The 22618-nt window shown below is 39.8% G+C and overlaps 1 protein-coding gene across 1 annotated transcript; it reads right to left on the reverse strand.

Moving 5' to 3' along the window:
* Positions 1-1781: 1781 nt before the first annotated feature.
* On the reverse strand, positions 1782-21473 carry ldhd (lactate dehydrogenase D). The gene is made up of 11 exons (XM_056388094.1): positions 21316-21473; positions 17569-17681; positions 16883-17024; positions 16436-16577; positions 13140-13299; positions 12780-12979; positions 8547-8675; positions 8149-8276; positions 7639-7729; positions 6430-6541; positions 1782-2696 (listed from the first exon to the last, which is right to left on the reverse strand). Exons 1-11 carry the CDS (start codon positions 21406-21408, stop codon positions 2516-2518), a joined length of 1491 nt encoding a protein of 496 aa, XP_056244069.1. The 5' UTR covers positions 21409-21473; the 3' UTR covers positions 1782-2515.
* Positions 21474-22618: the final 1145 nt, after the last annotated feature.

The raw sequence follows: 22618 nt of genomic DNA on the forward strand, positions 1-22618 counted from the left end.
TATTAATATCTTCTTAACACGTGTAAATACAAACCTGATGAATATTTATTGATGGATCGGCAACATTTCTAACTGGATTATTACAAAAAAGAAAAAAACAAACAGGAGGCAGAAGGATTTCTCACCCTGGAAACTATTAAGCAGTTGTAATTATGGCGGATAAGTGTTAAGTGATCTACAATGTGATCTATAACGTATAATGTAGCATATATGTGCAATGATCTATAAGTGATATGTAATGCATGGCTTGTTTGCATATGATTCATTACCCTTAATAAAGACTTTAGGTAATTCATCTTTAAAGAGTAAGGTTTTGTTCAGTTATATTTTCTATGGTCTGAATTTGACCTCAAAGCCGCCTCTGGATTGACAAGTATGTAATAAAGGTAGACACTGCTCAATTTAAATTTTTCTTTTGTGTATATAATCAAGTCTTTAATCCGCTTAAATGCATTGAAATAGTGAAGATTGAGGACATGACCTTGGTGTCCTCAGTGGCAGCTACAGTTCTGATAAGTGGGTCAATGAAAACACACTTGTTAACAACTGAAACCAATACATGGAAATTATTTTAAATCCTGTAATTACTCAACGCACAATCAACAAAACCTCTTTAAAGTGATGAATAAAGGAGCAGGAAGATCGAACTGTGACTGAGAATTAAATAGACACTTTATTGTACCTCAGTGGCCGTGCATAGATTTGTTTATTCATTCTTAATGTTCAGTTAAAGGCTGTGAGCTGTGACAATAATATTTATGGGCCTAGTGAGGCAGGAACAAATGAATAGCATTTTATTTTGTCTTCTAATGTGATTCACAAAAAAAGCCTCACAACCATCCAGCGGCATTCACTGCTACAGAGCAGTAAAAATCCTCATCCTGTAGTGCTGCTGCCCTCTGATGCCAACATACACTTCTTCATATTAATCAAGTGTCACAATACACTGCTGTGTCACCTTCAGCCGCCTGAGCGCTGGTGCAGTCGATGCCAAGAACAAACACTCTTAAAGTTGTTGAGGATGCTGGGAGTTCTCTGAGAATATGAACTGTGACAATATAAAAATTAGCTTCTTCTCTGGGTCAGAAGTCAGAATATATTATTGGCATTGCGTTTTAAACAGGATCACTGCCAGTGTAATGATTGCTTGCTTTACAGACTTCAATTCAATTCACTCATACTTTTTTAACTGACATTAAATTGTTAAAATGTGAATATTTAACCAAACTGCGCAAAGAAAATGTTTATTATTCTGGAAAATACACTTATTTGCTTTGTTGTCAAGAGGGGAAAATGCTAGCCTGGAAAACACCGTTTCCCTGTTTCAGGTCTTTATGCTGAGCTAAGCTAAGCTAACTGGCTGCTGGATCCAACTAAATATTGGTATCAGTTCTCTTGTAACCCTCAGCATGAAGCAAATAAGCAAATTCCCCAAAATGTTGAACTATTCCCTTAGAGCAATGGTTTCCAACTCATGGCCCACTAATATTGGAGGCCCACATCTGACTCTATAACAATACAGAGGCCAAATGACGCTCTCACAGCACTTTTTATTTTGATGATAATGATCGAACATTGAGGCCTGAACTGAAAACAGGGGAAACATGTAGGAAGAATTCTACCTGTTGCTAGACACCTATCCTGTTTTTGCCATGGATGTGATCTTTCAGCGTGCAATCATTCTGAAATAGCAAATAAGTATAAGATGTGGTCCGGTGGCAACAACATGACAGTTCCCATCATTGGCTTGTCACAGTGATATGAGAAGAAGAAAACAACAATTTGTTTTTTAACATTTTTATTACTTACATTTTCTTATAGTGGCTCACAGCCCACAGGTTGGGAACAACTGCTATCTCAACAAATTTGTTCCTTCAAACTGTTTGACACCATGTACCAACTTCAATGCTGATATTTTCCAGACATACAGTATGTTGTGGTTTTATGACAGTGTATGATACCTGCTGTTGCTCTGTCCATTTTCTATGGGAAATAAGGCAGCCTTCCACATCTCTGACGGCTACATGTGTCACAGTGTAACACAGTAAACAGTGCACAAACTAATGATTATTTTTAGTGTTGAAAAGCCACAGATAATTTAGAGTCTTTGTACTGCTTGATTATTCTTGATTATTCCATGTACCTGTCACAATCTACTCAAAATAAACCATTCTTGACTTTCTTGATTCCAGTCATACATTTTTAGATCCCCCTGTAAAACAATGCAGAAGCACACAGTGCACCTGACGGCAGAAACAGCAACACCAGTGAAATCATCACAGATTTATGTAAAATCTAACACCCCCCACATTAGAATAACAGCGTCTTCCCAGTCACATCCTATTGCTTTTCACTTTTGACTGATCCATCTCTGTTCAGTGTTTTCCAAATGTCCTGTTTTAACAGGAGCATTTCTACATGCAACACGCTCTAAAAAAACAACTTCATTGTGACAGTCTCTGATCGAGCCATCAACAGTGAGCAGATTTCCCATGGTTAGTGACTAAAATACTGTTTATAGTTCTCTTGGCTGCAGGATTTTCCCAGGATTCATCACGTTATATGGGTCAAGGGCGTCCTTCAGACCCTGCATGACCTGGATCGCCATGGGTCCCATCTCCTCACACAGCAGCGCTCTCTTCCCTAAACCCACTCCGTGCTCCCCCGTACATGTGCCGTCCATGGCCAGAGCTCGCCTACAGGGAGAACAAACCACATTGATTCACTGCACAAAGTTGTCTATTCAGTTCTGTAGCAGCCCCTGACATTAAGATTTTAATGACTTTTCATAAAACTAAACAAAATAACTAAAACTGAAGCTGCTACTATCAACTAGAACAATTTGTAATTTGGTCTTATAATTTAATTTAACCATTTTTAAACTAATATCTAAAGGTGAATATTGTAACATCTCCATTTTAATGTCTCAATGGAACTTTCAGATTCGCACGAAGTGAAGCCTTTTTAGTCTGACACACCACACCAAACAATAGATGTAAAAGAGGAGTATACTTTGCACTAAAAGGCCTCTTGAGGATCTTTTTATCCACCATGACAGTACAGTACATTACCACTTAAATGTTTCTCCAGTTTTTTATTGAGATGTCAGCAGCTTGAGTCCAGTGAAAAACCATAAATGATACAAAATAAAGGTATAAAAAAGTAGTTTAGGTCACAAAAGGCAGGTGGCCGCCCACCCTGAGTCCAGTTCTGCTCGAGGTTTCTGCCTCTTTAAAGGACGTTTCTCTTTGCCACTGTCGCCAAGTGTTTGCTCTTGTTGGGAATTAGTGGATCTCTGTAATCAATATTATAAAGAAAAGGCCCAGACCTGCTCTATTTGAAAAGTGCCTTGAGATAACTTCTGTTGTAATTCAGTGCCCACATAATTATAAATCGACTTTTCTTAAAAACTGAAAAATCTCACACCATTTTCTTCATCCCTTTTTCAGGGATGAAGAAAATGGTTAACTTCCAGATCTCCTGCAGCAGTGGAAGTAAATGAAGCCAGTTAATGCAAACAATTCCTACAGGTTGATGACTGACAAACCCTCTGCCTGTACAAAGGCAGCATTGGATCAAACGTGTTACTACGCCCTCTGATATATTAGTAGGACCATTACTGCAGGGAGGTAATGGTGTGTGAAAAAGACCATTAACAGAGTAGGACAGACTGGTTGGTCAGGGGTTCATCCTACAGTAAGATAATTAGAAGAATACACCAGATGGAGACTTCACATGATGAAGACCAGCACAGTCTCCAGATTTAAACCCCATGGAGCTGGTTTGGGATGAACTGAAGGTGAAGAGGTGAAAAGAAATCAACCTGCGAGTGCAACACATCTGTGTGAACCTCTGCACATCTGCTGGACAAAAAGGCAAAGCAAAACCTCCACATGACTGTAAAGGACCTGCAGGAGCAAGCAGGTGCAGCACTCCACCTGACTCTCGACTCTATTGCTCCTCTAAAAAAGGTGATAATAAAAAAAAAAGGAGGTTAGTTCAATGATTTCATTCTCCAACCTGAAAATTAAAGCAAACAAAGGACAGGCCTTCCACCAAAGTGGAAGAATCCTGCTTAGTCTGGCATGATAGTCTTAAAACAGATAGGAAGGCCCTCTGTAATCCCAAAGGCACGTATTACTCTTCATTAATAGAGAAAAATAAAAACAACGCCATGTTTCTTTTCAGCACTGTGGCCATTGACACAGTCATAGATCTATTTACCCATGAATTCCTATAGCTATAGCTAGTAATAGCAACTTCATGAGATTCTTTCATGATGCAATTCAAACTATTAAACACTAAATTCACTATCTCCTGCCCTCAACGGCACAGATTTATCCTCAAACTGTGAAACCTGATATATGTTTAGACAGTCAACCTCCAACAACTTCAGCGATTCCTTAATAAATAATCAACCTCTCTTAGACCCGATCCCAACTAGAATGCTCGAGGAAGTTTCACCCCTAGTTACCACTTCCTTACTAGATATATAAACAGACTATTGTGCCACAGTCCTTTAAAGCGGCTGTAACTAAACCTCTTCTCAAAAAATCTACTCTTGATCCAGGTGTGTTAGCCAAATATATCTAACCTCTCCTTCCTGTCTACGATCCTTGAGAGCGCAGTCAATCAGTTGTGTGACTTTCTCTCTTAAACATGCTGTGTGAGCAGGACAGCCCAAAATATCTCAGAACTTGAAGTGATCTGCAGGTAGAGAGGGTGAAAATTCCTAAATCAAGAACAGACTGTACAAAATCTGCTACTGTGTTTCCAAACTGTTAAAGGGCACACCAGGTACTGACTTAGTACGCTGCCCATTCTTTTGCACGTAGCACCACTATTGTTTAATTTGTAAAGACCCTTCTTCAATGAAAATAAAGTTAATATGTCCGTATGGTGTTGTTATATAATACAAGACATATCATGAGTAAATAATCAGTCAACACCATGACTGAGTGTTTCCACCTTGAACTGCAGAGAACCAATGACAGCCTCATAAAAACAGATTCAGACAGCCAGGGTTTCATATGTCACAAACCTCAGGAACCAATCCTGTCAACTTGTGGGGATGAAGGGGCGGGGCTAAATAAACCTGTCAGTACAGAGAGAGAGTGTTAGCATTAGCACAACCGCTAACACTGTGTCAGCCACTGCCAGTTACAACATAAACAAATAAAAGATGCTAACTGCGCTAACCGTTCTGATCCGTTCTGGACTCAACAGACTCCTCATCTGAGTCATGTCTCACACAGACATGTGGCTGAGTCTCTCTGATGTTTCCTTCTCTAACCATCTTGATACTCTCTGCTCTTTCACCTGTCCACCTGGAGCAAGCAGGTGGTGGGCGGGGCATAAGGTCTGATCCAGATTTCTCAATGAGATAGTAAAAGTAGAGAAGCTTCAGACTTACATTTTTTTTCTTTTTATGTGTAAGAACCATGTTAAACAAAATATTAGTCAGAGAAGAGGATTTTTACACAGTTTACAACATGTCTGGAGGGGAGCTTTAAAAGCTGCTTAAAGGCTCATTTTTAATGTCTCTTTCCTGCAGGGGTTTTATTTACTATGTAAGGCAATGTAATATATGTAATCTGCCCAAGGTGCACAAATGTTTGCATACAGCTGTTTCCATCTCTAACTTAAATCCTAAAAATAACTATTTCTAACTATGTACATAAAATATTGATAACCCTGTAACCACAACCATTTCGTACTTTATACCTGCACCTTTTCCAGTACTGTACAAATCTTTCTCTCTTTATCTACCTGAGGATTCAAATCTATTTTCCTCTGTGCCATTACCCTTAGGGATCTATGACTGACCCCAGTACAGCCAGTGGTTTTTTACAGCTTTACAAAATAGATTTTGGACGCTATCACAGCTTCCAAGAACATTTTCAAAACCCAGCACTTACAGTTTAGTCCTCCGAAATCAATATCAACTAAAAGAGATGGGTGAGAGCGGGATGTCAAAGGGCAGGTGAATTTCTCTGAAGGTAGCCGAGCGGAGTGAAAAGGATTTGGCAAAGTGTGAGTGAGGAGTGACTGACAGAAGAGAAGAAGAAGGAGAAGTTGCAGGAGCAGTGAGGCCTGTCTACCTGACCGGCCTCAGGGCTGAACATTTACTGCAGCTTAAAAAATGTACTTGAACAACCTGAAAAAAAACTGCAATTAGAGTTTTTTTGACGAAACAAGAAATTCAGGTCAACACCGATGCTCCTGTAAATATCTGACTCCCACCAAATAAGTCTTTTAAAGTCGAATCTATGTTAATGTCAGCAACAAAGACTGTACAGTAAATGGGTAAAATTCGTATGACAACATTCATCATTCCTGAAGTAGTTCACAAAGGTCCTGTGTGGTGGAGGATTGTGGGAAACTGATAGGTGTCAGAGGAGAAGAGGGGGGGGGGGGGGGGGGGGTTACCTGGCCAGTCTCTCAGTGAACAGGTGGACCCTGTGCAGCTCCTCTGCGTTGTTGGGGTCCACCACCATCAGACAATGGAAGTTACCGTCTCCTACGTGACCCGCTATGGGACCTGAGGGTAGATAACATTCTCATTCATTTTACCGGAAAACATACAGGATGAATTTTATTTTATTTTCTTCTTCTATGTTTTTATCTTCCTTAGTGATCTGTCAGTGCTGCTGTTTTCTTCTTTTTGTTGAGACTATGCACTTTAAAGTAAAAGTATGTAATTTATGAAATAATAATTAATAGATTCTTCCTCTTAAAAAAAAAAAAAAAAAAAAAAAGAAAAAGGAAAGCAATAAAACACTCTGTCAGTTCAGTTCACTCTTGGGTTTTGCTGTAAATCTAATTAAAGCTATAGCTTTACTTTTACTGGCATGACTAGTGCAGGGTTCTGGTGAACATCACTGTCTAACTGACGTACTGAAAAGAACTCTTCTTTTATCAGTTTAAGTAAATCTTGTCTTGTGACTTTTAATTAATTAAAATGCTATATTTATTAGCTTTAGCTTTTTGCTCTTTTATATACTAATTTATTGAATTTTTATTAAAAAGCAGATATCTATATATTTCTACCTGACAAGTCCAGTATTTCTGTCTTAATCCCTTTATTACATGATCCAGTTCCTAGCTAAACACTCATCTCTCATCTTGATCAGACATCTACTAACTATGGCTATGAGTCATACATCAATCCAGTATTAATCTAGAGACATAGTAACAGCTCCAAACTTTGTTTATTCTATGGTGATGAAATGCGATATTATTGTTCAGTGATATGAAGACATCACCTCAGGCTCTGAGAAATTATGTATAGAGTATTTTCACTGTTGTCTGAAATTTTACAGACTAAATAATAATCGACATAGGAAAGTTGCAGTTGATTAAAACTTGATCTAAAGGTCATTTTGAATTAGTGCGATCAGTCTGCAATCAGAACATTTGATCAGATCAATTTGTAATCATTAGAAGCAGTGATTTTTAAAGCAGCCTTGCAAGACGTCCTTTTCTTTTTCTACAGTAAATGCTCTGATTGTAATAATTATGACACATTTGTGGGTTAACAATGATGCAGGCAGAGACATTATACTCACAATGAATCACATCAAGCCTTATTAACATCATTAACACTGAGTCTAATTTAGTAAACAGCACGGTGCTCACCTGTAAGTCTGTTTTCAATCAGGTCCTCTTTTGTCTCCACAATGATTTGAGGCAGTCGAGACAGAGGGACACACACATCTGTAGCGTAGGCCTACAAACACAAACACACACACACACACACACACACACAGACGCACGCACGCGTCAGGTCACTGAATTGGAACAGCATTAAGTGGTCGTCTTTTGCAACCACTAGGATTTAAACTGTTAATAAAGTGAGGTGTAAAAGTGCCTCACACTGGTGATGGTGATAGCATGGAGTTCTCACACAAAGCCTCTCAACCAGAGGAGTAATTAACTGCCCTGTTGTTGATCACACCTCCAGCAACCCCATACCTTTAGCTCGAGTAGCAGCAGTCGCAGGGGAGAATGATATTGTGGTAAACGATGAAAATAAGATACTACAGCTGAACACTGTTTTATCCTTTAGGAAAGGTTATGATGGGGGTTAAGCATTAATACTCATTAGACATTAGGAGTACCGGTAAAGTGGCAGTTGTCTTTCCTTACCTTGCAGCCAGGTCTGAGAGCCAGAGCAGCGTACCAGGCATCATGACGAGCTTTCCACAGCTGGTTCCTTGTCTCTGCATCTCGAGCCCACTGAAAATCTGACCCTCTGTTACTGTGGGTGATGTCCTCTGTAGAGAGATTTACAGTTTTACATTTTTAATTTCTTAGCAAAAATGTCAAAAATGTTTGTCATCGTGAGTTATTGATGTAAACTTATGCTCAAAAATGTCAATTTCACCCATTTAAAATGAAACTTACGACACAATAAAATTAGAAAAAATTATGACGTCTGAAAATTTTCTGCTACACACACTACATCAGGCTTTCATCGAACAGCAACAGTTAGTCAGTTATTAGAGATTTGATTATTTGTGTTTGTAATTTGTACTTTAACACACCAGTTGTGTTGACTTGTTCCTCGAGGCTTTGCTCAGAGCCGTGGAACTCCAGGAACAGAGTTGGGGTCACAGGATAGGAAAGACCACTGAACCTGTTGCACGCATCAATCATCACATCATCCAGAAACTCTGGGTAACACACACACACACACACACACACACACACACACACACACACACACACACACACACACACACACACACACACACACACACACACACACACACACACACACACACACACACACACACACACACACACACACACACACACACACACAGAGGGAGGGAAGACAAATTTTTAGTGTGATGCATCTAAGTAGGTCATTCTTCTGACTTTTGTCAACTTTTGCTTAATGGTTGTAAACATATTTTCCAACTGCCAATAACTAACATTGATCTATTTTCACTGTTAATTTTATTATCCATTTCTCTCAGCTGGATATTATTATCCTCCTGCTGCAGGAAAGTGTTTTCTCTGAGGGATCAATAAAGGTTCATCTCTGCCTTTCTTTGACCCAATTGTCCTAAACTCTGTTCCTCTTTCCTCCCTCTCTCTCTCTGTGGCTCAAATGTCAACAAAAGCGCATCTTACTCAAACTTGGCTTACATGTTTAAAAACATAAAGGAAATAGTTCATGTACTTTGTAATACTCATGTTTGACCAGTGATGTGCTGCATTTTTATATAACCAATTACCACACTGATATGGCACCCATTTCATGTTATTTGAGTAGCAGACTTTGGTCTTTATGAACAGTTATGTGATCGATGAGATCATCGATTCTCTTGTTTCCTCAGTGTACGCCTTGTTGTGTTTAACTGGCTCTGAACAGTTATCCTTGATGCCGACTGCCATTATCTAAGTTATCTAGACAGGGTCTACACATAGTATGTAGAATAATGAATCAAATCCCTACTGCTTTTTTATGCCTGTCTGATTATCATGCCTTTTCTAACTGCACCTATCTTCTTTGATGTATAGAGACATGTTAGTGTGTTTTTGGAGGGCGAGAGTCCCACAATAGAAAAATGCAGCAGCACTCAACTTCATCTCTACCTGAAATCTGTGGTCAACAATAGGGATAAAAATCATCTTGTGATTATCTTGGCAGATATCGCAAATGATCATTTTTGCATTTTAATTTGAAAAACAGTGGCCGGGCGGTTTGTAGCACCACAACACTTATTTATGGTATGATGTGACACAATTTACCTTTACCAAAAAGACTGCAGCTCCTGTGATCTGGATATTGCATTTGGTCATGTTGCGATTTTGATCATATTTCGATTAATTGTGCAGCCCTAATTAACAACCACATTAAAGGTCATTCTTTAGTGAGGGACAGAGGTAAGATTTCTTTCTTTGTTTATTAAATATTTTATTCATCCAGAACAACGCATTTAATTTAATTTTATAACAAAAACGTTTACTGCACAGCAACAATAATCAACAGAGCAGTTTGAGAGAATCTTGACATACCATCAGCATTCAGATGGCCCCTGAAGAGCCACTGGGGGCCAAATGACCGTCAAGAGCATCCAGTGACGCCAATGAGTGGTTATCTGAGTTACTGTAGCCTTTCTGTCAGCTTGAAGCAGTCAGGTCGTTCTCCTCTGACCTCTCTCATCAACAAGATGTTTCTGTCTGTAGAAGTGCTGCTCACTGCCTCCACTACCAGCTCTGTAGCTCTGAGCTTTTACCTCTCATAGGCCACTTCTACAGCCTGCCAGCTCCACAAAACACACAACACACTGCGAGTCTAACCACAACACAAGATTTGGGCTTAGATTAGTGGTAGCTGTCTCCTGAGGGACTGTATGAGATGTTTTCCTAAACATACTCTTTCTTGTCAGCCCCTCCCTGTCTGCAGCTGTCCTGCACCATACCTAAACAATCCAGTGAGTTTACCTCGAGGCGCTCACCCTCAGCGGCTCCTGACAGACATGTCAGCCCTTGGTTATGTCTGCAGGTGTATCACCCTGGGCTTGTTTTACACCCTGACAGAATGTGCCGTGGTGAAGCTACACCTGAACATAAAGGTAAAGATGTACTTCCACATCCCCAAGTTCCTACCTGCTTCCACGCCCCACACTCCCCTCCAGCTAAGTTTCTTTCTTTCTGTTCTACACTTTCCAAACGCATGCACAACCCCTGCTTTGTGCATCTAGCAGCATATTCCTGCCTCTGAATCTCCTCTATAACCACTTTCCTCCTGCCAGCAGCTGCTGCTGCTTTGCTCCAAGCAGACTGTGAGCAACATTCCTCTCACTGGTCAACACATACAGTACATGTATCTGAAGTTTTTGGGGTATTTTTTTTGCCTTCATGCGGATAGCCACAGTGAGAGAGAGACAGAAAAGTCAGGGAGAGAGACAGAGGAGATGATATGCAGCAAAGGACCACGGGTTGGATTTGGACCTGGGCGCGCTGCGGTTAGGACTAAGACTTAATGATGCATGCTCTCTACCAGGTGAGCCACCAGAGTCTGATATTTTCTTCTGCCAAAGTTGGGTCTCTTCAGCGGTAGCTTGGGTGACAAATAGAGTCATACATACTTGGCTGAAGTGTTTCATACATTATTCTAGGGCTGTCCCAAATGGCTATTTTTTCGATTATTCGACTAATCTAACGATTATTTTTTTATTAACCTAACAGTAATTTTATTAAAATTATTTTCCAGTTAGTCATTTAATATAACAATTTGCCCCGTCCAACACACACAGAGTCTGCAGACTACTGCACTGTTGGTGTCAAGATTAAAGTATTCCCAAACTTTGGAGGACCGTGTGCGAGCCTTTTTACCGCGTGTTGCTCCACACGCTCCGTCGTACTGCTGGTAGACGCCGCCGTGTTGTTCAAATAGATTACACAGACGCAAATCATTCACGTAGTCAACGACTTCAATGACGTCACCGCGTTGTCCCAGTCCGTGCGCTGCGCTTGTATCCGGGTAAACCAAAGACGATGGATATAAACGGTCCCATTAGAATGTTCCGGTTTTGTTCTATGAACATTTACCATGTGTGGTTTTACACGACGCGTCAACACTAAAATTCCACGTCGAATAATTTTTATAATCGACAACGTCGATTACGTCGGATAATCGTCCCAGCCCTACATTATTCAAACACTTCAGCCAAGTGAAAAAGCATTTCTGTGATATTTGGACTTTTTTTTTTATTTCAGGTGTTTTTTTTTTAATGCAAAAATTGAAAATGTGAATCAAACAGGTTGATGTAAACACATTTATCATCAATATAAATATCATATACTTTCATTGATGTCGTTGAATTTTTTTTTCCAGACAGAAACCATTAAGCAGATCATATTATTATTATTTTATGTACAGCAGGCCTACATGCTACATGTTTGCTATTAATAGCATCCGTTCTCCCGAGTCTCTGAATGTCGTATTATAAACTGATTGTTACTGTAAGACTGAATGGTTGATCCTAACTTGTCAACCTTGTGGCAGAAAATAAAATGTAACCAACAAAGTATCTTCACTGAGCTGTATATTTACACAATCAGGGATGGGAATTGATAAGATTTTATTGATACCAATATCGATTCTTCTTATCAATCCGATTCTTTATCGATTCCCTTATTGATTCCTGTGGATTTTTCTCTCAAACACATGCCACTCCTGATATTTAATGCCGTGCTGTGTCTACAAATGTTTCAGCTTGTTGCTGGTGTTTCTGCCCTTGCTTGAAATCTTAGTGCCACAGACATTGCACGTTGCGCTGTTAGCGTCATTTTGTGTGAATTTAAGCCACACTTCCTCAACTCCTTCGTTGCCCATCGCGCTGACTGCCTCTCACGAAAGCGTGACGTCATTGTTTTGCGAGGCACGTGGAACTAAGTGGAAGGCATCGATAAGGGAATCGTTAAGCATAAAAGCAAATGATGTCGATGGATCAAACCAGTTAGGAACCGGTTCTCAGCCGATTCCCATCCCTATACACAATGGACTCGTTAATTAGTGTGATCCAGTGCAGTGAAGTGTAGAAACTGGAAAAGATCTGCTCCTCCCTCCTTTGTTCACATTACTAGTTAAACACAGTGCTTTGTTGTGAAGCAGCTACAAGTGGTGCAGTGTTATTTGTCACCAAGGTCAGCAACCAACAGCTCCCACCTTGATCAATAAAATATACTGAGCTACGTTGACTGTCATGTTGAAATGGTGCAGTTATCTGTTGTATGGCTGTGAGGCATCATCTCCTCACCGATGCGAGCGATGGGTACTCCGGCCTGGAGGATCTGCACAGTGCTGTCTACAGCATCCTGGATAGAGGGGAAAGAGCAGACTGCTGACACCATGGCCTCTGGGATGCCGTACAGGCGCAGCGTTGTCTTGGTGATGATCCCCAGGGTGCCCTCTGAACCCACAAATAGGTTTGTCAGGTTGTAACCTGCTGAAGTCTTCCTGAAGGTTGACAACAAGGAAGGCAGGGAAGGAAAACATAAATAAGAGGCTTAAAGATGCATTAGGTGATGTTAAATATTTCTGGCTTGGGAATGAAAATGTGAATGTCTGTTAACGTGTAGTTGGAGAAATCCTGAAACAGTAAAGGTAGTGAGGTTACCTGGGACGTCGGCCATTCCCAGCTGTGTGTATGATGGTCCCGTCAGCCAGCACCACCTCCAGGTTTATAACATTCTCCCTCATAGTTCCATAACGTACTGCGTTAGTACCAGACGCACTGGTGGCAGCCATACCACACAGAGAGGCATCAGCTCCAGGATCTGAGATGGAAACAGCACATCACTAGTGTTTCCTAAATTACTTTAAAGTTCTTCACTTTGGGGTTGTTGAGATTTCTTATCCAGTATCGTCACCAGCTGGAAGTAGGAATTTAATGGCAGCTAAAATTTGATTTTAAAAACATTGTTTTACATAACAACATATTTGAGAAACATTTTCTGTGTCACCTCTGAAGGAACAAAGATGTGTAAAATGATCTGCCTCAGTGTCAGTTTACTGATACAAGTCAAACTCAGCCGTTGGAAAACAAACCTGGCATTACTGACTCTGACAGCTCTGCAAGATGACAAAATCTTATTAGAGGACTTCAACTGTTTCACATAACATCCTCGGTGGACGCCTGAATGGAAAAGATTTATCTTGTGAAACAGTTTTTATGTGACTGACCAACAGGGAAATGGAAAAGTGAAAGATATCCACGTGCTAGATTGATGCTGCTGGCATACATGACTGACCAGGCTGGATTGAAACACAGAATCACACACCCTGGACATCAGGGAGGTGGAACAAAACATGTTAGCCTGATTATCGGACTGAGCAGCCTTTTCTTATTGCTTCATTCATTCAGCCAGACGTGTTCATGTTGGCTGACTTCTTTATGGTTATTTTCAACAGTGGAATGTTAATGTTGCTGTTTATTAACATCAAAGGCCAACCCTCCATACTGTTGGGTATGAAATACTCCTCTTGTTACGCGGGACACTGCTACATTTACTCAACTTAACGGTAGAAAAGTGAGATCTGATGTAGAGGCAACCACTCTTTCATTTCATTCGCTTATTCACAGCAATTCCTCCCAATTCTCAAAACTAATGTGGAATAGTTTCTTAAAATTAAAACGTTTCACAAGAGGTGATTTTAACCTAGCCCTTAATCCACAACCTGACAAATCCACCCTGTCGGTTTATTTGAGATCTATACTAATTATTATTCACCATGCACGAGTAAGCATAACATTACCTAGTAACTGGTAACTCTAGGTACTATCACTCTCTATCTCTTTTATAAAAGGCACTTGAACAACACACTACTCAGAGATAAAGAACTTCTACTATTGACTACTTTGAACGAGTGTGGAAATCCTTTCTAGTAGACAATGACTGACCAGACATGTCAGCATGCAACCTTTGGGGAAACAGCAAAAACAGTAATGAGGGAAAAAAGAATTCCTTTTCTCAGGCTGCAAAAAGAGAAAAACAAATTGATGCGATAGAGACATTAAGAAAGAAATCAAAACTTTATATCATTACATTTTACAGAATCCATCAGGATTATTCCATAAAAAATGAATCAGCACCAGATTCAAACCAAACAGTTTATTAAGCCAGAAGACACAATTAACTTTGACAAACAATCTGAGACAGCAACGTTTTGAACAGGATCTCTGCTAACCAGTCAACCTAATGCTATAAAGAACTAAAACTGAACACCCAGCCGGAACCACAACTTATGATCCACTAGAAATAAACCAACTTCTCAGTTCCTTACCCTCTAAACTATACACATTATAACACAAAAGCCATTGGATGTCCTCTGAAGAGCATCTCCCTACACAACCTAACAACAGAGTAGTAGATGACGATAGATCACCGTCTCACATTTCACCCCCTGTTCAGCTAAAACAAGGTACCAGACGAGGTTTCCACTCTGTCTCTTCTCTTGCAAGCCCAAACCAATCAGGAGAGAATAATGAGCCCACCTCTGCTCTGCACACCGCAACAAAGCAAAGAAGACTCTCGAAAACAAGCCACACAAAGGAGCGATTTAGGGTTTATTGTAAGTATTTTTTTAACAGGTATTTCTATTACAGAGCAGCTCACAGCCGCTCCGCTGCACTTTTCCCTCTGAGGTCCCAGAGTTTCTGCACTCCCCGCTGATACGGTAAAGGACTGAGAATGTGGCTCTTCCCACTGCAGCTTTAGTGTGCCAACCCGTTGGCAATCGGCAGTCACTCCCTACACCATCGCACTTTGACCTTTCAGCCCCCCATAAACCAAACTCTTTCTTCCTTACCTCATCTATCTTCGCTCCCCTCTGTCCTCATAGTCTCCATATAATCCATCAACACATCTCCACTCACCCATACACACCCCCACACCTACCCCACTACTCTATCATCTTCATATCACCCTATCACTTTGCCAGATCCATCAGTTTACCAGTTACACTGTTTTACTTTGATATCCATAAGTTCTGTTCTCCACTAATGTCATATTTCACATAAAAAGGGTTAAAATGTGTGTCATAATATATCTAATTATAAATGTAAGGTCCTGTCATGTTTGAAAAATTACTGATGACTTTTTCCTCATGCCACAACATGTTTTCTATCATACAAAAATAGACTGACTCACCTTTCTAACCATGCCAAACAAATCAGAAGATGAACACAACATTAAAGCCCAGAGGGAGATTCAAATTTATACTTAATATTTTACAGCCACAAAGACAAAACTCTACGTTTCAGTTATGCTTTTTCATGAAACACAGATCAAAAGGGATTGAAATCAGAATCTTACCTTCCAGCCTGTAAATACACTTTCACATTCACCCTCTACTGAGGAGACTGATTTATGAGTTGAGTGAAAGCCTCACTGAAGAACACACTGAGTTTTGTGCCATCTGCTGGTCATAATGGAGAACTGAAAGCCTTGTTATAGCTCACAGCAATACATTTCCAATGAGTGGTCATATGACCCTGTAGCACCAAACATTGTCAATTTGTTGGCATGTGTGTCTGCAGAGCGCATGGCAGCACACAGCGGAGGAGAGCAACAGCAAGTCTAGTATTTAGCTGCGTTTTTTGTTTCGTTTTCGTGGTTTGATTTAGTGAATTACATTGTAAACCTTGGCAGGACAAGAAGGAGGAGGACTGTTGTTCTACTGATGGACATAATGAATCACAGTGATGTAGGAGGGACTAGGAGGAGGACTTGTAGTAAGTAGTTTTGACAGAACCTCATGGCCTCCTTGTAGTTTATTTTACTATTCAGATTCAAAAGTTTTATAAGAAATTTCTTCTGTGAGCGTTTATTAAAAATAATTAATTTAAAATTCTCAGGTTTCGCACTAAGCTACTAAAAAATACAATGAAAGCTGGGAGACAGTGTGACTGACCAACAGGAAACCACAGGCCGGTGTCTCGGAGGTAGGCATTGAGGGCCTTCCGAGTCACACCGGGCTCCACTGTCACGTCAAAGTCCTCCTGGTGGAGATCCAGAACCCGGTCCATGTTCCTCAGACTGAAGCACACACCGCCCTGGGAGCAGAAGGAAGACACATGTATACAGTACATGAATACTTATACTGTGTTTTTAGATTGTCCGTTGTAAATTACTGTTCTAAGGTTCTACTTCTGTTACTTTGAAATTATCATACACACTGTAACTAGTAATTTCACAGGATGAAATTTTAAGTTCAGTTAAAATCTTGCTCTCTATTTGCTTCCTCAGTAAATGATATGGCTCCACTGATTTTATTACTGCCCTTACTATACCAAAGTATCACTTCACACACATCCACACACACACACACACACACACACAAATGCCTCCGTTCTCTCACCTTCACTGCGCCGACCCCTCCCTCCAGGCCAGTCCCGGTGCCAAAAGGGATGATGGGAAAGCGGTGGTGGTGGCAAACCTTGGCCAGGGCACTGACCTCCTCCACGCAACGAGGAAACACCACCACATCTGGGGGACAACACCTGGACAGCAGCAATATAGTTTTATATAAACAATGAATGAAACAACAGTGGGTAAGGTTGTCACACCACATGAATACTAATATTCCCCTGTATCTGCTGGATGTGTAAATACACAACTGTTTGCCAACTAATCTGGTTTGACAACTTAATAGTGGGCGGAAATCTACTGATGGAGTTTTATAACACTAACAGGGAGAAGAACAAACAGCTCTCCTCATATTTAATCAGGTTCATTGAATATGACCAACACGGGATGCATAGTGCATATACACCCTGAAGCTCAGGTGCCAAGTGGCACACTGATCTTATTTAAATGCGTCTTTATCTGTGTGTGTTAACATGTGTTTTGCTCCAGCTGTCTACAAGGCTTCAATGACACAGTGTGAATGTCCTGATGCTGCTTTGTAACATTTCTTTCACCTCCTTGACCATATATTTTTAGCTTTTAGCATGTCTGTTGAGGCACCATTTCCTTTTTGTGTAATGTCACACAATTTGTTGTACCATAAGTGTGTGTCTGTGTCACAGAGTGAAAGAGACTAACCTGTGTACAGACTCATCTTTGCCATGTTGCTCTCTGACAGCTTCACCCAATGAGACATTGTCCTCACCACATATAGACCTGAACGTAGAGAGCACACTGTCCAGAACAGCACTCTGCGCAGACACAGACACATACATACATACAGATACACACAGTGAAGGGCAGTGAGTCATCGCAAGAGAGTGGGAGGTAAAGATGAAATATGAAATAATACACTTGACTGGAACACTGGCCCTGAAAAGCTCAGCTTTTTTATTTAGAGAGAACAACACGTCAAACTCTATTCAAACCAGTCAGTTTAACATGTATCTAATATGAAGGACATTAGTGGTAAATATTAAATTAAATATAATGAATATCTTTCTCCAATCACATCACAGTGCAACTCATGAGATGTTACATAATATCAACCATGAAGTTGAAACAAAATGATACTGGGCCTAAACTATACCAATAATATGTAGTAATAGTTTGTGTCATCAAAAATATTTGGTATCCAGGCTTTCTGGACAATGTATTCATTACTTATTTTACTGTGACGTATTGCACAGTAACATCTAAATTTAATGCAGCACATAAAGTATTAACAGACTTTTATTGACACACGAGACTAAAACTATGAAAATCAGTGAGGTCTCGTTGTGCTTCCACTAGTCTTGAGGGGCTGCTGTATACTTTGTAAACCACCAGATGTTGCTATACTTCCTTTATTTGAAGCCTCAAAGCTATAAATCTTTCTCCTGCACAAATAGAAAGTAAGTCCCAAAGAATTAGGCTTCATTCACCCATCGCTAGTTTAACTGAAAGTGCTTCAAACGATAGTTTTCTCTTATAGAAGAAAAAGACTTTCAGGTTGAGGACTACCTGTGTACTTCTGGTTAATTGCCCTGTGTACATCTGGTTAATTGCCCTAGCTCAACTTCCCAGCAGTTTTCTCTGGGAGCTTCCAGGACTATACACCACACAGTGGATGAGACAGTCCCACACAGGGATAACCATCACTCTATTAATACAGTTATGTAGCTGATACACATGAACAGCCACGAGGAGTCACATGGCCACACAAGATAAAGAAAACTGTGGCGAGGAGAGGTTACAAGACATTGGTGATTTGGAAATGGTTCATTTTTCTAAAGCTGGATAAACAGCCCAGCAGAAAGGTCATCACTACAGGTTATGATTGCAAAATAATTGCAAATAACTGGACTTTTTTTCTGAACTAACTTTGTGGTGACTCCCAATAATATTTGTTTTGCCTCACATTAAGTTTTGCATTCCTCATGAACAATGGAGGCTAATCTGTATTATGGTATAGTATCATGTAGTATTATGCAGTAGAGCGCCGCTGGTTGTGACCACAGCCACAGCTGTGAGTTGGTGCATCCTCAGCTGATGTTAATAGGAGCAGTAAAACATAATTTCAGTACAGCTACCATAGCCATATCCATAGCATTATATATTCAACCACAGCTTCAGCTGTGCAGTAAATTTTGCAGTTATTCTGCGGTACTGCAAAAGTATTTCAGCAAAAATGTTCACACCATGGAGTTCGAGCATAACTTCACCATACTGTTTCCTACAGGTTAATTCAATCAAGATAGGAATGGATCTCTGTCTTTTATACAAGTCTGATGTACAAGTGTTTTTAACGACATGTCATAATATGACACACAGTATATTACTAAAAAAAGTATCACCATACCATACCAAGGAATCCAGTACCTGCATCACAATTCGTTATTGTTAAATAGTTGTTGTTTTTTTTAAATCTATATCATCACCACCACCACCACCACCTCTATCCCATTTACCACACCTGAAAATTGTAGAGGAAATACAGTACAGTGCATTAGAGTTGAACCAGTCTTTTCCTGAGTTTGCTTTATTCTATTTAGTTCAGTTGAGATGAAGATGTGTATAGACAGCAGAGAGTAAGAGCTTGATTTCTAGGGCTGGAGGGAAACATGGTCTTCCATAAATCTGCTGATTTAGTGCGTCAGAACTCTGGGTGATGACAAACTTGACACACATATCTCTTTCTAAAAGCTATTGTAAGCTTATCAATTGGATGCGATGATGTTGACTGGCTATTTATTAGAGTCTTTGTTCTACAGCCCTTGTGAAGCTTGATGTTTTACTCCACAGGTTTTGTTGTGGAGGGTCTGTCCAAGGCCACATCAAGTGTGAAGATAAGGCTGGTTTGTCCTGTGATGTGTGCCACCTGTGATTTCCTGTTAGTACCTACATGTACATACAGTACATATAGAACTTCCATCAGACAAATATCATATTGCAGAATTCAGAGAAGGCTTGTGGATCCGCTGGCATTTAATGACTATGACACAACTACGAGGTTGTGTTGTCTGTTATATCCAACCACTGACTGTGGCTTCAACAAGGTGGCAGTATCAAAACAAACCTCGCCTTTAATAAAAAAAAAAAAAAAAAAAACTAACTCTCAATTGTAAATGTGTTATTTAAGCAATATCATACAAGAGGGAGTGATGTACTGAATATCAGCACGGCTGTGATTTGGTCATAGGTATGAGGCCACACTCCTGGTACTGGACTGTTGCTAACACATAAACATTTTCCTGACCTGCACAGTGCACCCTACCTTGCTACTGTCTACACACTACCTCAGGTGTGCGCTGAAGTATCAAGGCTTCTTCCCTTCATCCTCTTCTGACAACCATACATCATTTAATTCAAATGTTATTTCTGGAAATGTATGCATCTTTGTGGTGCTAAATTTGTTACAATCTAAGATAGATAACGACTCAAATCACACATCCTGCCACAACTCTTATGGGAGTGCATAAAAACAAAAATGTCTATAGAGATTTAGGTATTAAAACACATTTAATCAGTTATTTAATCAAGGTTTGTACCATTTTGAATGTGACATGGTATCTCTAAGCCCAACAAAATTTGAATGCTGAAACTTTTGAGTCCAGCAGCAACAAGCGTTTTGAGTAATAATACAAACTAATTTAGACTTTTCTTAAATATTGTTGCACAAAGGTGACAGTTGGACCCAACAATGTTGCTGTGTTTAGAATGTAATGTTATGTTTGTGAAACTATTTAACTTACGCTTTTTGATAAAACTGTTTTGTTATTTTATTTAGGATGTACTTAAATTTCAAATTAAAAGGGATCCTTTAGAGTATATATATATATATATATATTCAGTGTTGCTCCCCTAAACACATTGTGTTGTATCCTTGGTGTATAACAAATATGTTGACTGTGTTTCCTTCCTCATTAATGGAATTAAATATGGATCAATATGAAAATACGTGATTGCATTTTTGCCCATATCGCTCAACCCTGCTGCCACACGACCTGTGCTACAACAACTTTGCTAGCAACCTCACAGGTAAACAAGTCCTCAAAAGGTGCAGCTAAAAATTAAGCTAACGTCAGTCTTTCAAGTAGGTTACATTACCGTTACTGGTTAGTTTTATTGTTTCAAATATCGCTAATCTAGTTGAAAAGGGGTTGCTACGATAACAGCTTGGTTAACAGGAAGCTGTTGCATAACGTGCTTTAGTAGCTTAGCTATGTCACAGAGTTATTAATCTGTTATTTGCGTTATTAAAGCAACAGTAGGAAACAAAGATTGTCTCTGCACTAAAGACATGAAACCCTCGACGTGGTGCTGCTGCATTTAGATATTACGTTGGTTCAACATGTGACCACTAATGAAACGAGCAAATGTAAAACTGTTTTTGAAACAACTTACTCTTGCGGAGCTTTCTGTGTTAGTACTGTAGCACTGCAGGAAGCCGGGCCAACGAGACGGCAGCCGTCGGCTCAATGTCAAGCTAATCACCATGGTTCACTGTGTAAAGATCAGTGACGCGGAGACACTAGCAAAGTTTTGAGCGTGACAACTATACGACTTCCGGTACGTTATTTTCAGAATAAAATAAAACCATCGAAGAATTAAAGCAAAGCCACAGATAGTTACTCAAAAATACTTATTATTGTAACATGTATTGTTTGTGTAATTATTATTATACAAACAATTGGAACCTGGAAGTAAGGCTAACTGTTTAAACTTAGAGAAGGAAGTGTTCATATAATAGTTTTCCTGTTTTCACTTGTATTTTCCATAAACAGAATCCTAATTAAGGCATGAAAGGTTCCTTCCTAACTTGGTGGATGCATTAATAATGTAGACCAATTATGTACCTTTTCTTTACCTGTTTCTCACGTCCGCCTGCTTGTTGTTGTTTTGTAAAACTCTCTGATTTTGATCTGGACTGTTTAGTCTGTACCCAAACTGTCTTTGACCCAAAATAAGAATTAAAGGATGGAGAGCAGATCTTGTTTTTAGTCTCTGTATCAGACTTTAACTTGGTTGCACAAACATACGGAAAAAATAATAAACACTACAACCAAATGGGGAAGAGACTGAACTAAACTGACCTGATTATTGATTTGACTTGTAATGATGTGAAGCTGCAGAGCTTCAGCACCATGGACAGTGGCAGGCCTGTGCCTTGTGTGTCCTGGTCTTGTGTCTCTGCTATTGTAATAATGGAGATTTGGACCCAAGATCAAGACGAAGACGAAGAGCAGATCTGTTTTTAGGTATCTTTATCAAGTAAAGCAGCGGTCATGTCAGCTCTGTAAAATGTTGTTCTATTGACAGTCATTTGTCTAAATAAATAGACAATGCACATCATTCTCACTGCGGGCGCCCATGCTCTTGATGGGAACAGTTTTGCCATGTGGCACGCGTCAGTACATCGTCAACAACATCATTAACAGTTGGCTGAATCAAAGCGTATTCAGGATATTACATCCCCCCTCTTTTGAAAACAAAACTATGGGTAGAGCTGCTTACTCAAATTACAAAATTTCAGACGTTACAAAATAAATTCAATCTGCAAGGCAACTGTATCTACCAAATGTGCACAGGCACTGTATCAATGAGGGAAATATAATGGCTGTTGTGTCAATATCACATTAACACCTCTGCAGTAGAACCTTAGCAGTAAGAAATGTAACATCTAGATTGCCCTGATGGAACTCAGCTA

The sequence above is a fragment of the Seriola aureovittata genome, chromosome 10 (assembly GCF_021018895.1).
Source record: "Seriola aureovittata isolate HTS-2021-v1 ecotype China chromosome 10, ASM2101889v1, whole genome shotgun sequence".
NCBI lineage: Eukaryota > Metazoa > Chordata > Actinopteri > Carangiformes > Carangidae > Seriola > Seriola aureovittata.

Coding starts and splice junctions, on each gene's coding strand:
- ldhd (XM_056388094.1), bottom strand. CDS start 21,408: ATGGTGATTAGCTTGACATTGAGCCGACGGCTGCCGTCTCGTTGGCCC. Junction 17,025..17,568: donor AAAGATGAGTCTGTACACAG/GTTAGTCTCTTT, acceptor GCTGCTGTCCAG/GTGTTGTCCCCCAGATGTGG. Junction 6,542..7,638: donor GATTGAAAACAGACTTACAG/GTGAGCACCGTG, acceptor ATCTACCCTCAG/GTCCCATAGCGGGTCACGTA.